The sequence below is a fragment of the Ambystoma mexicanum genome, chromosome 2p (assembly GCF_040938575.1).
Source record: "Ambystoma mexicanum isolate Mex_15411 chromosome 2p, UKY_AmexF1_1, whole genome shotgun sequence".
Lineage (NCBI taxonomy): Eukaryota > Metazoa > Chordata > Amphibia > Caudata > Ambystomatidae > Ambystoma > Ambystoma mexicanum.
Window position 1 is genome coordinate 434,167,647 of NC_090923.1, and position 16,775 is coordinate 434,184,421.

General features: G+C 46.4%; 1 protein-coding gene across 1 annotated transcript in view; it reads right to left on the bottom strand.

The window, feature by feature from the left end:
* SUCLG2 (succinate-CoA ligase GDP-forming subunit beta) overlaps positions 1 to 16,534 on the bottom strand; it is a 732,334-nt gene extending 715,800 nt beyond the window's left edge. Inside the window, exon 1 of the mRNA XM_069643788.1 lies at positions 16,376 to 16,534. Within this exon, the coding sequence (XP_069499889.1) occupies positions 16,376 to 16,456 (81 nt within the window). The 5' untranslated portion in view covers positions 16,457 to 16,534. The remainder of the gene's footprint in view (positions 1 to 16,375) is intronic.
* Between the last annotated feature and the right edge of the window lie 241 nt (positions 16,535 to 16,775).

Below are 16,775 nucleotides of genomic sequence, written 5' to 3' on the forward strand. Positions count from 1 at the left end.
TGCATGCCATCCTGCCATCCAGCTGACCTTTAGTAGCCAGTGACCAGAATTGCCATTGCCAGTCCAGAAGTGCCATCCGGTGACCAGAACTGCCGGCCTGTTTGCCAAGCACGCTGCCATGTAGTGACCAGAACCATTGACAGTCCAAAAATCCCAAAACTAAAAGGTGGACTGTGAGTATAATCACCACCCCATAGCATATCTCGTCTTTGTCCTTATCTCACTCTCCAAGTCATCCTATCCTTACCCTGCTAACTTGTTAAAACTGTCAGAATCATTCTTGCGAGCCAACCCTTGATTTCTAGTGCTATCGCCATCTCTTTAGTAATTTTGTCTTGTTCCCAACCAAAACCGTTTGGGTAATTTCAGGCAGGAATTAGAAAAATTGCTAAGTTGTCATTTTGCTGCAATCCGTTTTAAACTTACCACTCATTTTCTAACTATATGCTTTTGGTAATCCATTCTTTGTGATGGTTAGTGTCTTCGCATTGTTGCTTTAGTCAGGAATTATATTTGCTTCAAGGTTTGTAATACACATTTATTTATTTGTCCATTTCCGAGTGTCATAACATTGCAAGGGGTTTAAAATCCGTTTTCCGCTTATTTGGGGAAGGGTGGGTCAGATTTGAATTCTGGTTCCCGTTTCTTATTCCCCGATTACTTGCTGCTTCTGTTTATCCACTCAGAATTGATTATTTGAGGGTTGAGGGAACATTGCAGGGTGAAATTGTAACTTTCCTAAATCAAAAATGGCTCCTATTCCGCTGTGCTGTATCTATGTTCCACTAGCAGGTTAAACCCAGTGCATTGCTCACCTTTTCATTGTAATTATCACCCCATTGGCGATTGCTGCCCCATATTAAAAAGTGTATGATTTCTTTTGAATTTTAAAATAAATTAATATTGTATTTTACCAACCAGCCTGGTTCATTGTGACCCAGGGTATTTTAAGAGGGGAGCGTGATACGAGTGGTGTACCATCTCAATATTGAATCTATAACATAGAAAGATAAGCATTTCAGTCGTGTGCTGCATATTAGGCCGAGACGTGTGTGTCGCCTGATTGAAATCTTTAACAAGAGCAAGTTGCAGATAGCATGGTCCCCGGCCCCAAGACAGCCTTATGGAAGATGCAGAGGGATTTCAATTTGGGCCAGTGAGGAGATTTTAGGGCTGGAGAGATGCAGTCCCTCACTTAAGGCCAAGGATAAATCTTGCAGGGGGGGCGTGGCTTGATGGCTACGTGAGAGGACGTTCCTTGGAGGAGCTCCCGATGATCCGATCCTGATCCTGGGAAGAAGTGATGGTTTTTGGCGGACTTTCGAGCCCACGGTGTAACCAAAGGCGTATGAAAGTGGGGGACACATGGCGAGTGCCCTCCCCACCAGCGAGACTGTATATCCACGGAACTAGACTCTGAAGAAGGTGGCGGTCGCGCAAAGGAAGGGGAGCACCCAAGATGGCCGTCTGTGGACAAAGGGCCATAAATGGTCCGATGAGCTGAGGAAGTTGGTCGGAACGTGGCCAAGCCCAACCAGACAGACGGGTCGCATGCGCCTCTGGCAGAAGACAAAAACATAAGGGCGAGCCCACAATGAAGAGGCCCTGGATCGTGGTGGGCTAGCAGAGTAAACCCGGGTCCAGCAGAACCTCGCTGTGAAGAGGCCGGCGAGCGAACCCCGCGAGGATACAGCTGGGCGCATGGGCCCAACCGACGCCGCAGGATGTCCTCCAAGGTGGTGCGACCCCGGATCAAACAGCCCACGATGGAGACCTAAGTTAGGTCGCCCTCGGGCGCGGAAGGAAGCAAGAGCAAAGAAACCCCCGCGGCGGCGACGGACCCACCGGGTACTATCCAGGAGGTGCTGGCAGCAATTGCCGACTTGAAGGTGGCCTGGGAGACGAAGCTGGGCCTGGCCATGAAAGAGCTGCAAGAGGGCCTAAACCTTAAGATAGGAGCGGTCGGAGAAGAGGTGAACCTGTTGCGCCAGGATGTGCGAACGATTGCGGAGCGCACTGGGGAACTGGAGAAGGAGTTGGCCCCAACCACGGAGGCGTGCAACACACACGCCAAGGAGCTTCATGCCCTCGTGCAACGAGTGGGCAATTTGGATGACAGAGCAGAGCAAGCAGAGGGGCGCGCCAGGCGCAACAACATTTCGCATAGTGGGGGTACCGGAGGGAATGGAAGGATTGAACCCCACGGATTTCGTTGAAACCATGCTTTTGCAGGAGATTACAGGCGGGGAGCTGACCCAGGGGTTCGCGGTCGAAAGGGCGCACAGGGCCCTGACCAGGAGACCGGCCCCAGGAGCTCCATCACGGCCATTGATCGCGAAGATCTTGAACTATCATGACCGCAAGAAGATTCTCGAATTTTTCCGGAAAGGAGGCACGATAGAAAGGGGTCAGCGAATATAACAGCGTATCCGGATTATACGCTGCTCGTACAACGGAGTCGAATGAACTTTGGAACGGTGAAGAGGAGGCTTAGAGAAGCAGGCCACCGCTACATGTTGCTTTACCCCGCCAGGTTAAAGGTGTTTTATAAGAACAGATCCCTCTTCTTTGAGACGCCGAGCGAAGCAATGGAATGGTTGGATATGCAAGGTCGACCTCAGGAATCGGATGCCCAGACAGAAGCAGCTGGAGATAAGTAGCATGTGGCAGAGGCACCCGTGAGGCCATAGCTATGACATTGGGACTGGAATATAGTTTGATATTGTGCTTGTGTGGAGGAAGTCACAGCATCTGCCGGCGGGTCCCGTTGAATTCACTTCTCCTAAATAGATGATTGGGAGCTCCTGGGGAGCAACCTCTGCACCCGATAGTAGTAGATTTAGTTAGGTCACTGTTAGATTGGTGACACCCCGCGGGGTCCTTGTTCTTGGTCACGAGACGGGTCCAGACGTGGGTAGGCCTGAGATCCAGGGATGGAGCTGGGCTATTGTTGGGGGTTGGCGGGAAGGGGGAGTGGGGGAGTTATGTGCAGTGGTGTGAGGTTGGGGAAGGGGGAGGGAGGCACTGTTCTTGAATAGAAGGGAAAGAGCCAGGAAACGACCCTACGTGGGGAACATTATGGGAAGGGGCGGGATGGAGATAGATCGACCGGATGGCATCGGGTAATCTCAGAATCGTGACCTGGAATGTATGGGGCCTCAACAGCTACCTTAAACGTAACAAAGTGATGTTGTATTTAAAGAGGATGCGCGTAGACATAGCCCTGCTGCAAGAAACCCACCTCACTAGGGAAAGGCTGGAGGTGGTCAGGAGGAAATGGAAGGGCACTGTTGTGGGGGCGGCGTAATCGGTGGATGCCAGAGGGGTTGTCACTTGGGTGGCGCCCAACGTGCCGTTTCAGATGCACATCATAAATTTGTATGCCCCCAATAACGATACAGCGGCTTACTTTAGGACCCTCTACGGTAAACTTGGCCCCCTGGCAGGGGGTACGGTAGTGTGGGGGGGGGGGACTTTAACTGTACCGTAGACCCCAGAATGGACAGGTCCAAGGACAGGGCAGGAAAAAACGGCACCGGTGGCTAAAGCGCCGAGTACCTTACTGAAAGACCTAGGCCTAGAGGATGCGTGGAGAAGGCTACATCCCACGGATAGACAGTACTCGCACTACACAGCGCCACGTGATTTGTACACAAGGTTAGATACATGTTTATAACAGCCGAGATAGTGAGAGATATAGAAGGAGCGGAATACAAGGCCCGAGTGCTGTCGGACCACTCGCCCTTGGTGGTAGACTGGAGACACCAGCCCCCACGACCACGGATCCCCACATGGAGACTTAGGACCGAGGCTCTGCAGGATGAGGGGTTTCGGGAGGGCCTGAGGGATGCCATTGAAGAATACTTTGATACAAATACGGGAAGCGTAGGCTCTGTGGGCACACTGTGGGAAGCGTTTAAGGTGGTGGTGCGTGGGGTAGCCATTTCCCAAGCTAAGGGGCTACGGGGGGGGGGGCCGAAAGGGAGCTCCGGGAGGCGGAAAGGGAGCTAGATGAGCTCAGGCGTTGCGAGAGCACTGCTTCTGATAACAGAACCAAAGTAGAGGAGCTACAGTTGTCCTGCAGCGCACTCTGGGATAGACTGTGCAGACTCAGCTACAGGAAATATACGGAGAGGATACATGCAGGGGGCGACAAGCCAGGCAGACTGCTGGCTTGGCTGTATAAGAGTGAGACCCCCCGCTCGGTGATTAGTGAGATTCAGGGCGAGGGAGGTTGCATATGCAACACCCAGAAAGAGGTAAATGAGGAATTCCTTAAGTTTTACAGACACTTGTATGAGGACACGGGGGAGGATATGGGTCAAGACATACTAGACACATTGGGGGACATTGAGCTGCCCACCTTAGATGATCTAGAACGTTCTGAGTTAGACGCACCCGTCACCTCGGACGAGCTGGAGGTAGTGATTCGGAACTTGCCCACTTGCAAGGCGCCGGGTTCGGATGGGCTGCCCAGCGAGTTCTACAAAACATACCAGCAAGAGTTGCTTCTGCCACTGCTTGCTACTTTCAACGAGGCCTGTGAGCAGGGAGAACTCCCGTTGTCCCTCCGTGAGGCTGTAATCATCCCACTCCTGAAACCAGGCAAACCGGCCGTGGAGCGCGGGTCTTACAGACCGTTGTCCATGCTTAACCAGGACAGCAAAATACTCACAGCGTTGCTGGCTAATAGACTGAAGAGGGTGATTAAGAAACTGATACACCCAGATCAGACGGGATATGTTCCAGGTAGGAACATCACCGATAACCACAGGAGGCTACACCATGTCATAGACGAAACTGAGGAAGACACGGGTGAGCTGGCTATAGTGTCGTTAGACGCGGTCAAGGCCTTCGACTCGGTACGATGGCCCTGGCTGAAAGCGGTCCTGAAGGGGTACGGAATGGGACCTGGATACCTCAGATGGGTCCAGTTGTTTTATAGCACCCCGATGGCGAGGTTCAAGACAGGGTCCATAGTCTCAGATTCTTGGCAACTAGGCAGGGGGACCAGACAGGGATGCCCCTGGTCACCCATGCTATATATACTGGCATTGGAGCCACTGGCAATATGCCTGCGACAACAATATGGGGAGGTGGGCATAAACACTGCCAGTGGATAGCATCCGATATCATTATATGCGGATGATATGCTCCTTTATTTGCGCTACCCAGAGGAAAACCTACAGTACGTGCTAGAGGTAATAGAACGGTACGCCATCCTCTCGGGAATATCGGTGAACCCTGGAAAGTCCAGTCTGTTCCCCTTGGGCAGATATAGGAATATACCGGTGCAGAGGCTGCCTGTCCTGCCAATACCATGGCAGCCTGTGACATTTAGGTATTTGGGAATAAATATTTACCACAAGGTCGAGGCAGAACACAAGCACAACACGGAAACAGCGATTGAGGGGATCAAGAACAGCATGGTATTCTGGTCCAGATTGCCCCTGACCATGATGGAGAGGGCAGCCTTGCTCAAGATGGTGGTCCTGCCTAGACTTTTGCACTTCTTCGTAAACATCCCGTTTCTGAAACCCAGGAGCCTATTCGCAAAACTTCACAGCGTGTGTAGGGGTTTCGTGTGGGGCAGCTCTAGGAATAGGGTGGCTCTGTGGAAGCTCCAGAACCTGTGTGACAGGGGGGGGGATAGGCCTGCCTAATTTCAAACTCTATTACCTGGCGGGGCAGCTGCAGTACGTGGCCAGGTGGCTCTCGGCTGAAGACTCAGCGGAAGCCAGGCTCCTGCGTGGAGATACAGCCCCATACTTTCTGATGGAAGTGGTGTGGTTGGGCAGAGACAAACTGGTGGGCAAGGGGCGGCAACTGAGGCTGGGCTGGGAGATCTGGCACAGGACATGGAAGATTGGGGGGGACTCTGAGCCGTACTCCAAGCAGGCCCCTTTGGCGGCACTGTGCGGGAGCGACCCCCAACTGCTTGAATCGGACGCAGATACTGGGAACAGGTAGGCCTAGCCACCCTCGGGGACATATGGCAGGAAGGGGAGGCAATGGACTTTCAGAGGTTGCAGGAAGAGACGGGAGTACATGGTGGCCAATATATAACCTACACTAGGCTTGTGAAAAAGACTAGAGAAAGATGGCCTGAGACAGTGCTAGCGGAAGACCCAGACGCCTCCCTGGAAACCATGTATGATGTATCGGAGGGCGGGCACGAAATATCGAGAATATACGAGCTCCTGCGAGTAAGGGCAGGGAAGGAGTTGCTCCAATTGAGACAAGATTGGGAGGAGGAGGTGGGAGGACCCATGACGGATGGGCAGTGGGAACGGGCTCAGAGGTACCACAAAAAGGTGTCCCGGAACGCGAGATTCCAACAGCTTCAACTGTATGTTACCCACAGGGCTTATTTAACCCCCGGGAAGATTGCAAAGTTTGGGGGGGATCAGCTATGCAGCAATGCCCCAGGTGTGGGGAGGTGAATGTGGGATTGCTACACATGTTCTGGGCTTGCCCGGAGGTGCATAGATTTTGGGACGAGGTCAAGACGAAACTGGCTGGCGGGGGGGTGGTGCTGGATGTGGAATCGGCCTGGTCATGCATGCTTGGGCTTTTCCCTAGACCACGGCATTTGAAACACATAAGCAAGATAAAGGACCTGGCTTATGTCTTGGCCAAACGTAGGATTGCCATGGGCTGGAAGGCGGCCCACAGACCTAGGGTGGAGTTATGGTGGACAGACCTCTTGAGGTGGGCGGAAGCTGAATCCGTAGTCTGGTTTGAAGCGGTCACTAGGGGGGGGCGAGGAGGAAGTAGGGCCCTTGCTGGCCTGGCGGCAATTGGTGGCCTCGTTGGCAAACCCTCACCAGGGTGACAACGAAACAGAGGACCCGGATGATGGCTGCCTAAGTATTGTGCCACCCAATGATGTTCCCGTAAACGACATGTGAGAACCGGCTCTAGTTTAAGGGGGGTGGGGGGAGTTGGGGAGTTTGAAAATGTGTTGGAATATGATGCTTTCTATGTTTTGAAACAGTTGTAGTGTGTTTGTTTGATTTTATAAAATAAAATAAAAATATTTAAAAAAAAAAAAAAAGGATAAATCTTGCAGCCCTATTCTGGATTAGCTGGAGGGGGCTGAAAGAAGAAGGTGGTAGATCACGAAGAGATTTCAATACGGTGCTGAGCCGCTGGGTAAAAGGACTGTTGATCTGCGCCACCAGCTAATATTCCGCCTCCCAAACAGTGGAGGCGTCCAAATGCACGCTTGTTGCAGTTGGTTTGAGTACCTAAGGTATACCCACACCTTAGGATTTCATCCATAACGGAGTGTGCTCAATGGGTGCACCAAGCTGGTATATCAATAACGCCACTTAGATTTCATGTTTTTTTATTCTGTGTTGAATGATTAATATTTTCTGAAGTATAGGTCTTAGATCAATATGATCACAACAACAATTCATAGTCACATTATAGCGCCCATCTCGGTTATGACATGTGTTTGGATCTGCAAAGGCCTTTTTCAAAAAGCGGGCTGATTAAAGTAATAACAGGGCAAATTGACTGTTTGCAGAATACAATTGCATATACAAAAGTAAAATTCACATAAAATAGACATACATATAATGTTATGTATTTAGACAGAAAATAAAGGAGTGGTGTTGGGCCGGATTGGTAGGGAAAGAGAGGAAAACAGCGTCAACCAAAGAGTTACTTCATGGACATTCGTGCTTTTTCAATTATTTTATATACAATGCTGATTTATTTGTTTGAATTTGTATAGCACACAACGGCCCTGGGGCATCGTGGTGCTGTTACACTATACTTGCTTGATACATACATATTGTAGATATTTAATATATTAAAATCAAGTGATAGATACCAATGGTCACAGTTACCTGGTCTTGACTGTAAAATGCAAGCTGAGTGAGGTGATCTTCCTTCATGCTAAATGGCGATTGTTAAATATTGCCCAAGTGGTTGAAATATACCCACTGGAGTGGTGTACATGCTTGATATTGTGCATCTGTATGGATAATGGTAATGTATCATTACTCACCATTGAATTTTTGTATGAAGCTAGTCTTTAAGTTGTTGTTCTAGTTTGCACCCTGGGTCATACATTAAAGGGATAAATCCCTGGTACCTGCAGCACTAAATCAGAACAAAAGAGGGGCCGATCGTATTTTGTAATGATTAGCATATACTTTTAACTTAGTACTCAATGTATCCTGATCTCTGTACTTTTCCAATCAGATTACAGATTAAAATAACAGTTACCTGCAGTGTTTCCAGACTGCAGGCTAGCAAATCCGTGTCCCAGGATTAGTTGCTGGTCACGTTCGTCAGTTCACGTTGTTATTTTGAAGTGAATTCTCATTGGAGAATTCTTAGTGCGGTGCGCGTGACATCATCCCATATGAGTGCGATGACGATGCACATGCTCTGCGTAGTGCTGCCTATGTTGTGGCAGCCATATTTTGGGCTAGTGAAACCCATTTAGGAAATCATATATAATTTTGTTAACCTTTTTATTAGTTTTTAAAGAACAAAAGACAACGTATAAGAGCAAAACGAAAATAGGGGCAAAGACAATATGCATCACGACACGCATTACTTCATTTGTTTTTTCTATTGGGTTGGTCTGGTCGTCTCGGTGCGTCATTCCCCGGATCTTGTAGCCCATACTTATTCCCTTACCGGATCTGTTAACTAACACACACACACACACACACACACTAACACTAACACACACACACTAACACACTTCAAAAAGGTTTAGTTCCTAGCATTTCATTCCGATTCACAAGCCTTCTTGGCGTTTATCTGTCTCTGGTCCATCCGTGGGTCACTCAATTGTATTAGTATGACCCTTTATTGGCGACTATCTTAGACCATGACCGCTATGCTTCTGGCCATAACTCTTTGCCTGGGGGAATCCTTAACTTCAGCTTCCCTTCTCCCCTAGTTTCCCCCTCCTCCCGAACCCCTTTCCCCAACTTCCATTTACTCCCCTCAACCCTGAGTGCCGTGCCTTCCCGCTGTTTTCCGTAGCCCCCTTCCCTTCTCCATATTTTGCAAATGAGGGAGACCTCCCCTTCATCCATTTCATCTCGCCCTTTCTTCTTCCCGTTTCTTCTTCTACCTTGTATGTATTTAGGGTGGCTTTAGGTCCTGTGTGGACGCCAACTCTTTCAGTATCTGTCCCCAGTACACTACTAGTGAGTTTTCCCCCTCCGGATCTCTGTTTGTTTAGGTATTCCACTTCGGCTAGGCCCCATCGGCATACCTTGTGTAGCCACAACCACAGAGATGGAACTGTCACCTTTTTCCATTCTATCGTTATCTGCCTCTTGGCCAATATATGTAGGAACGTGCAATCTTATTCTGATTTTTTTTTACCTCTTTGCTCCCGGCAGGACTCCCCACAGGCAAACTTTGTGAGAGCATTCATAGCTACTCCCCAGCATGGCATTCACTTTGTGTATCACCTCTCCCCAATATTTCACCACCACTTGGCAGCTCCAGACCATGTGCCAAAACCCGGCGTGATCCCCTCCACATCGTGTGCAAGCATGCAGCACCGTGGAACTGATCGCATTTATTTTTTCCGGGGTCAGATACACTCATGTAAATAGTAAAATTGGGTGAGCTGGAATCGTGCATTCCTGGATGACTTCTTAACCTTGTTCCCACGTCCGTACCAACAGCTCTTCCGGAATAGGTGCTCCCGAGTCTCTTTCCCACTTACCCTTTAATGTTAGTTCCCCGTCCTTCCTTGCTGACTGCAATTCTCTATATACCCTTGATACTCTATCGCTACCCTTGCCTAATTCTAATAGTGTCTGCATCACTGGGTGCTCCCCCGGAATATCGCCCCATAAAGCTGCGATGCACTTACACGCCTTGGCGTATGCGCACAATTGTGCAATACTGGTTTATCACTGGAAAAAAAGCATAATTTGTTACAAAATATTAACTCTCAACTGCAACTTAGTTTTCCATCTTATTAATTTCAAAATCCTAAAATACTAGGAAAATAAATACACACAGTGCTTCCATTTGCTCCATGAGCATCAACACAGCAGAAGCTGAATGGAAATAAACCATTCTTTATCATCACAGTGTGCAGTTTCTTTTTTTGAAAGGCTTGCTTCAGAGAAATACATTCTGTTTCACAGGCTTTTTTTCATGACTTGCAATTACATCCAGATAAAAATCAAAAGATGCCTTCTGGTTTCTGTCAAATAACCTGCCCTCTGCTCTAAACTTGTGTGTAAATATACACAGGAAAATAATTAAGCTGTTGCATTTACAAGATTTTCATGCGTAAAATGGCCTCGTACGCACCTTTTCTGGAGGCCTGGCTAATATCATGGCAGACAGCAACATGACGAAAATTAGGGTCAATGCAAGGAAATGGCTGGAGATGGCACCAGATAAGTGCTGAGCTGGCCAATCAGAGACTTTTTAAAACACATGGAGAACATTTTGTTGACACGATGAGGAACAACTAAATTGTCAACTAAAAATCAAGCCTCGTGTTTTATGGAATACTTTCTGGCAATAGAAAGCCCTCCAAGGTACATTCAAAGTTTTGCTGGGAATTTCCTGGTGTGGGAGCCCAAAGGCAATGTCGATTGGGTTGGGAAGAATGTGTAGTGTTGGCCAAACATTTGCTAATGAGTTGTGAAGGGCTTCAGTCCCTACTGCTAATTGCATTTAGTGGTGCGGGTATCCATCCAAAAATGGTTAGTCATTAGAACCTTCATTGCTAGAAAGGGAGGACAGAATATCGAAGGAATAGTCCCATCTATCCTTCATATTCGGTTTCTTTGCTGGGCCGCTTGGAGGAGAAACTAGTAAATTCAATGCTGGGTATCCCTCGGGCAGTACCAGTCGAAGCCTTGCGTGTGAATTAGGTATTTTGTCACAAGGCCAGCTGGCTGATACGTAGAGAGTGATTTTTTGCGACTCTTTGAAGGACTGGAAGTAACTCCACTCTACTCCATATTTTTTCAAAAAATATTCTTGGTGAACCACAAAACACTGTATTCATCGACTCTTTTGGCTTTGCTTTTCCTAATGAAGACACCTATCCTATATTCTCCAATGAATTGAAGAAGAAAACACTTACTTGGTATTGTGTGCAGAATATGACTAAATTGACACTAAATAAAAGATATATAGAATATACACATCAGGGCTTTAGGCTGGGTATGCCTTGTTCTTACTTAACGAAGATCTGTACAAATTAAGAGAGGTGCTTCATTAGTTACTTGCGTCTTAATATCCTTCCAACATTTGGCTAAGGGCAGTGGTCGAAGTAGGCGGAAGCGGTGCTAGTCAACTTTTATTTATTTTTTAAACCCCTCCACAATGGTTTTGTTCTAAAATAAAAGTATATAAGAAGTTAAAACTTCTGCACCGAACATCCCCTTAAACACCAGGTGTGTTTGTTTGGGGGTTTGGATTGCTTGCGGGAGTGGGCGTTGTGATGGGTTGTGCGGGGAGCGGCAGCAGGCCAGTAGGGAACACAGTTCAACTACTTCTTTTCGTACACTTCGACCACTGGCTAAGAACGGTAATGAAAGACTATGCTGCCGGTGTGGTCGGACAGCAGAAACTAGTAGACATCTTTTGACGCAATGTAGCTCTTTAAATAAAAAATATAGGTTAAGTTATGGGATATTTTTGCATACTACTCTGATCTTTGATTCAGACCAGTTTTGGAGCACGATCCAAGGTGGAGAATCGTTAGTTATTACAATGGCAGTCTTGTATATTTGGAAAGAGATACCTAAAACTTGTGGAGATTAATTGTGATAGGCCATTGATTTTAAAGGTGAAACTCACATAGGAACCATTTGAATCAATTTAATCAGTTTAAGAATGATAATAAGGACCCTCTTTTCGATCATTGTGATAAGGTGTCAAATGAATAAATAGGTTCTTATTTGATTAAGATTAATTGAATTTGTAATTATTGTATTTGTGATATTTAAGATGATTGTGTGTAACTATGTTAAATATACTGTTGAAGGTTGGAATTATCTAACCAAAATAACACAAATAAAAACATGATCCGATTGCGTTTTGCTAACTGCTATTTTTGCAGAAGTTTCCCCAATTATTTTTATTGTTTATGTATTTGGCCATATTGTCCAAACTAGCAATATGTTTTTATTTCAGAAGCTACGGATAAGGGATTATTTTGTTTGTCAAAAGAAATAAACTCCAAACAGGTTCTAAGGATGTCATGTCTGGGGAAGGATTGGCCCTGGGGAAGACAAGGCAGGCTACCTTTACTGCAAGATTGCCTCATAGTGCGATAGAGCCCATTTACACCTAGGAGGTCTTGAGGCACGGAAGTAACCAATTTTGCAGGTCTTCAAATTTTAACAAAGCAAGTCCAACAATTTTTTTTTTTTTTTTTAAAAGTCAAATAAAGTAGGGACTCAATAATATATGTGTAGGCGCCAAGTACATGGGGGCAGAAGGTGCAGTTGCAATAGTTCTCCTTGCCATGATCATCTAAATCACTGGTCGTGGCTGGGGGCAGATTTCTGTCTCCTTACCTGCTGGGTTCAGGCATGGTGACGTGTTAGCATGCATCTTTCAAAATTAGCAAGTACTTATCACTTCAAAATGGGAAGGGAGTCTACTTATGGATGACCTGTACCTGAATTAGAGGGGCTGGGTAGGCCAAAACAGGGGTCCTATAGCAGAATGCTGCAAACAAAGCTCAGCAGGTTAGGTGACTGTTGCTGAGATGTTATATGTTTAGACCTTTGCGTAAATAATGTTTTTTTTGTTTACTATTCTTGCTGTAAAATGGGTTGTTTCAACCTGGGGAAGGGTACAGCTCCCTCACTTGACTCAGTGTGGGAATCTCTGCCCCATGGCGAAAATCAAAAGCTGCTACCCATTAATAGATGCACAGAAAAAGTGAAATATAAAAACGTAGCTCAGTTCCCCGTAGAAGGAAGTGCATGGGACAAATGAGCATTTACCTTTAAAGAATAAATTTAAAAATATCAGGAACAAAGCGGAAAATGAGCAATAACTATGCAGCCAAAGTATAAAAAGGAGCCCACCTTTTAAACCCAACAATGTATAATTAAATATTCTACGAAAACCAAATCCACATAGGACACGTGTGCTTTAGTGATACTGTGGGTAAGCATCAGCACTGGAAACATGACAACCTGGGGGGAAATCCTAACAGCCGAACAATTAAGCAAGCAAACTCGTTTTATTTTTTGTTTTTTTAATGCAGCTTCAAAAACACCCAAGGGGGGCTCCGTCTGCCCTGGTCCTCTCACATGTATCCTCGACTTGTGCCCTGAAAATTAGTAGAGGGAATGGTAAAATAACACCTTGAAGGAAGTTCCATGCTCAGAAAGGTTATAGGTAACTCTTTCTTTGTAAGGTTGTTCTGCCACACAGCCTATCATTTCCAGTTAAGTCCTAACTCCAGAACGCTTCCTTCATGCATTCTACAGTCCAACATGAAATGGCATTGGAATGATACACCACCTCCAGTCTCCAGGGCTGTAACCTCAACCCGACGTTTGCCTTTCAACAATATTCCGTTTTAAAAAACTTTAAAAGTGCAAAGTACTCACACAAATATAACATCATGTAGAAATGTGCACCAGTGCACAATTGTAGCATTTTTCCACCCACCTTGAATGGAAGACTACAAACACCAGAATGTGATTTAAGTGAAGGTAAGAAATGGCCTGTGGATTTGAAAATTAACATCTCAAAGACTCATAGTAGCAGTTTGTTATTTATATAGCACCTTTAGGCCCTTATTATGTCCTGAACGCGCTTGTGGTGGGAAAGCCCTCGGGGTCTGAAGTCCAAGATATGAGAAAATGGTTAGAACGATTAGAATGCGTGTGTGCATTTGACCAACATACAGCATAGGTGGGCTGGTCAAGCACCAGTAAGCTACCCATGAAGGTCAGGTATGTGGATGGGTGCTTAGGGGGTCAGGAGAGTGAGCAAGTGCAATAACTTGTTATGAGCTAGACCGAATTTTGTTATAGATCATCGCTGCATTGTAATGCATGTGGGTGGTTAACCGTGCCTGCGGCAGACACCCACCGAAGTCATGCGTGAATACGTATGTTCCTTGAAGCTCAGAGGGAGATTCATCTTTGTTCTAGCTGTGTGATCCGATTGTCTGTATAATAGACAGACTACCCTAATAAGGTCTTCTAAGCACAACAGAACGGTTACCCTCGGAAATCTTCAGTGTTATTATATCAATGCTCCCCCCTCATACATCTTCTACGTGAAATTCACAGGCTATCCTCATACATCTTCTAAGCGCAATAGACAGGCTAACATCATGAAACTTCTAGGATCAATACCACGGGTGAGTGCAAGACAGGCATCCTAACATTTACAAAGCGCAAAAGACAAGCTATCCTAGTTCATCTTCAAGCACTGTGGCAGGCTATCCTAATACATCTTCTAAGTGTAATACACAGGCTACTATCATATTTCCTAAGCATCAAAGACAGGCTATCCCTATACATCTTCTAGTGTAATAGACAGGCTAGCTTATAAGTGCAGTATGTCCAACTAAGTGCAACACATTGGCCCCCTCAGAATCCTACTAAGTGCAATATATTGCACACCCACAACTTCCATCCGATTGCAATACATTGCCTACCGTCAAATTCTGTCTAATTGTTAATGTGTGAAAAGGTAACTGTGTTTCAATGTTTGACAAAGGCATGCTTTATTTATAATGTAAGTAAAAGGTTACATTTTACCTAAAATAAACGCGTTTTGGTATTAAATAGGATCATGATAGTTTAAAACTGTTTTGTGTAATATATATCGAATTGGCCTGAAAGAGAGCATAGATGTAGGCAGCCGACTGGTGCTGTGTGCGTGCTTTCAAAACAAAAATGCCCTTTTACACAGAAACGTTGTGAACGTCTTGTCCAAGAGAATGGTCTTTTAAATGGGCCATCACTTGCGAATCGATCCCACTTTAAATGCTCTGCTTGGAGAACGAAAGTGACAAGTAGCGGGTCTGGTGGGTCACTGTGAGTGGGGGCATGTGGCTCGGGGGCGGTGCAACACGAGATTGTGAGGTGCATCACTAAGACAAACATAGAAAGGAGCCTCGTACTTGGAGGCAGGCAGCTGGTGCCTCGTAGCCCCTATGATCGCGGTGTACAGACTGCCCATGCCTAGGGCCACCTCTGCCCAGAACGTAGGTCACGCCCCTTTGTTAGAGCACCCCCACCTTGATCGTAGGTCACGCCCCTTTGTTAGAGCACCCCCACGCCCACGCCCACCTCGATTTCTGATCCTACTTAAAGCACTACTTGTTGGGCTGCGCCCTTTCACTTTAGTGATTGCGTTCACTTCTGGTTAAATAGTATACTCCTGCAGGACAGTAGTCATTTTCGCAAGGTGGGCTCCCAACGCATCTTAGTTTAGGATGTGTATTTCCAGTGAGTTACAAAAAAAAACATGTTCTACAGTTATAAAATAAATGTTACCTACTGTAGTAGTAAATGCCCTTTTATCCTGCACAATGTTTGCTACAACGGTGTACCCCAACGCCGTACTTGTTTTAGTGTAATATTTAAATATGCGTGTTCTTTAAAAGTTTGCATGACATGTGTTGCGTTTTTTTATGGTTTCGTTTACAGGTGCTTTAAATCTCTATCTTACGTACAAAGGTCACTGCTGACAAACCAGATCTTACTGGCCTTCCGATTAACCAGCGTATGTGGGACAAAGGGGCATTCACGACAGAATCCTTTGCACACAATGTCATTTCACGCAGAGGTCAAATTGCAAGTCATGTTACTATCGGTTGACCTCAAATCAAAGACCTAGCCAACCATATTCAATGAGTGACATTCAGTGCAAACAAATAAATAAAATCCACTGTAAACTGCTGTAAAAACAGTGATAAGCTGCACGGTAAAACAGTGCCAGTCCACAAAGCACGATCAAAGTTTCACGGTTTAGTTTTCACTGCACATATGTGGTCATTTTAGGGGAACTACAATTACAAATGGTGCATTTATGTATTACTCATACATCTTTCAATTCCCCAATCATTCATTGAAACTGCGGCGATACACCCATTATCAAACAGCATGGTCACGGAATTTGGACCACCACCGGTTTAAAAACCTGCTTCAAAGCCAGGATCGCGCATACAGAAAAGCAAAAAAAGCAAAGTTACACATATGGAGTAAAATCCTATAGCTACAGTCTCAGACATTCACAAGCACCGGATAAATGCACGCTTTGCTGTGAAGGACACGCTGTTCTACGCAAGCTGAGCTCTCACACAGAGCAACATTCGCTTATTTCGGGTGGGCGGCCGATCGCGCAGCTAATCCGTTCCCACAGGAGCCAGCCGTACCTTCCTGCTGTTAAGAAGACAGCTCCGTGCTGGAAAGTTACGCGCAACTTTGCCAGCTTGTCCTGCCATGGATGCCGCCATCTTCAACCGGAAGTGAGATCTCGCAAATGTCAGACTCAGAAGAACTACACAACTGCCTGTGAGCGGTGCTGACGTGTCTTACGTGACGCTTCCGGAGGCTCGCTAGAGAAGCTGAGGACTGTTGCCTGGGTGACCGTCGCTCACTGTTCAGCCGCCCCGCGCCTAGGATTCCAATGGTGTGCGTGTTGTGTCCCCCGAAGCCCTCTTTACAGTGGTCTAATTCAAAACAGCAGTAGAATTAGGAGGACGGCCAGTAGATGTGCGGGGTACATATTTTAACGTGATGTTTGGGGTCCCACTTGCCTACAGCTAGGAAAAC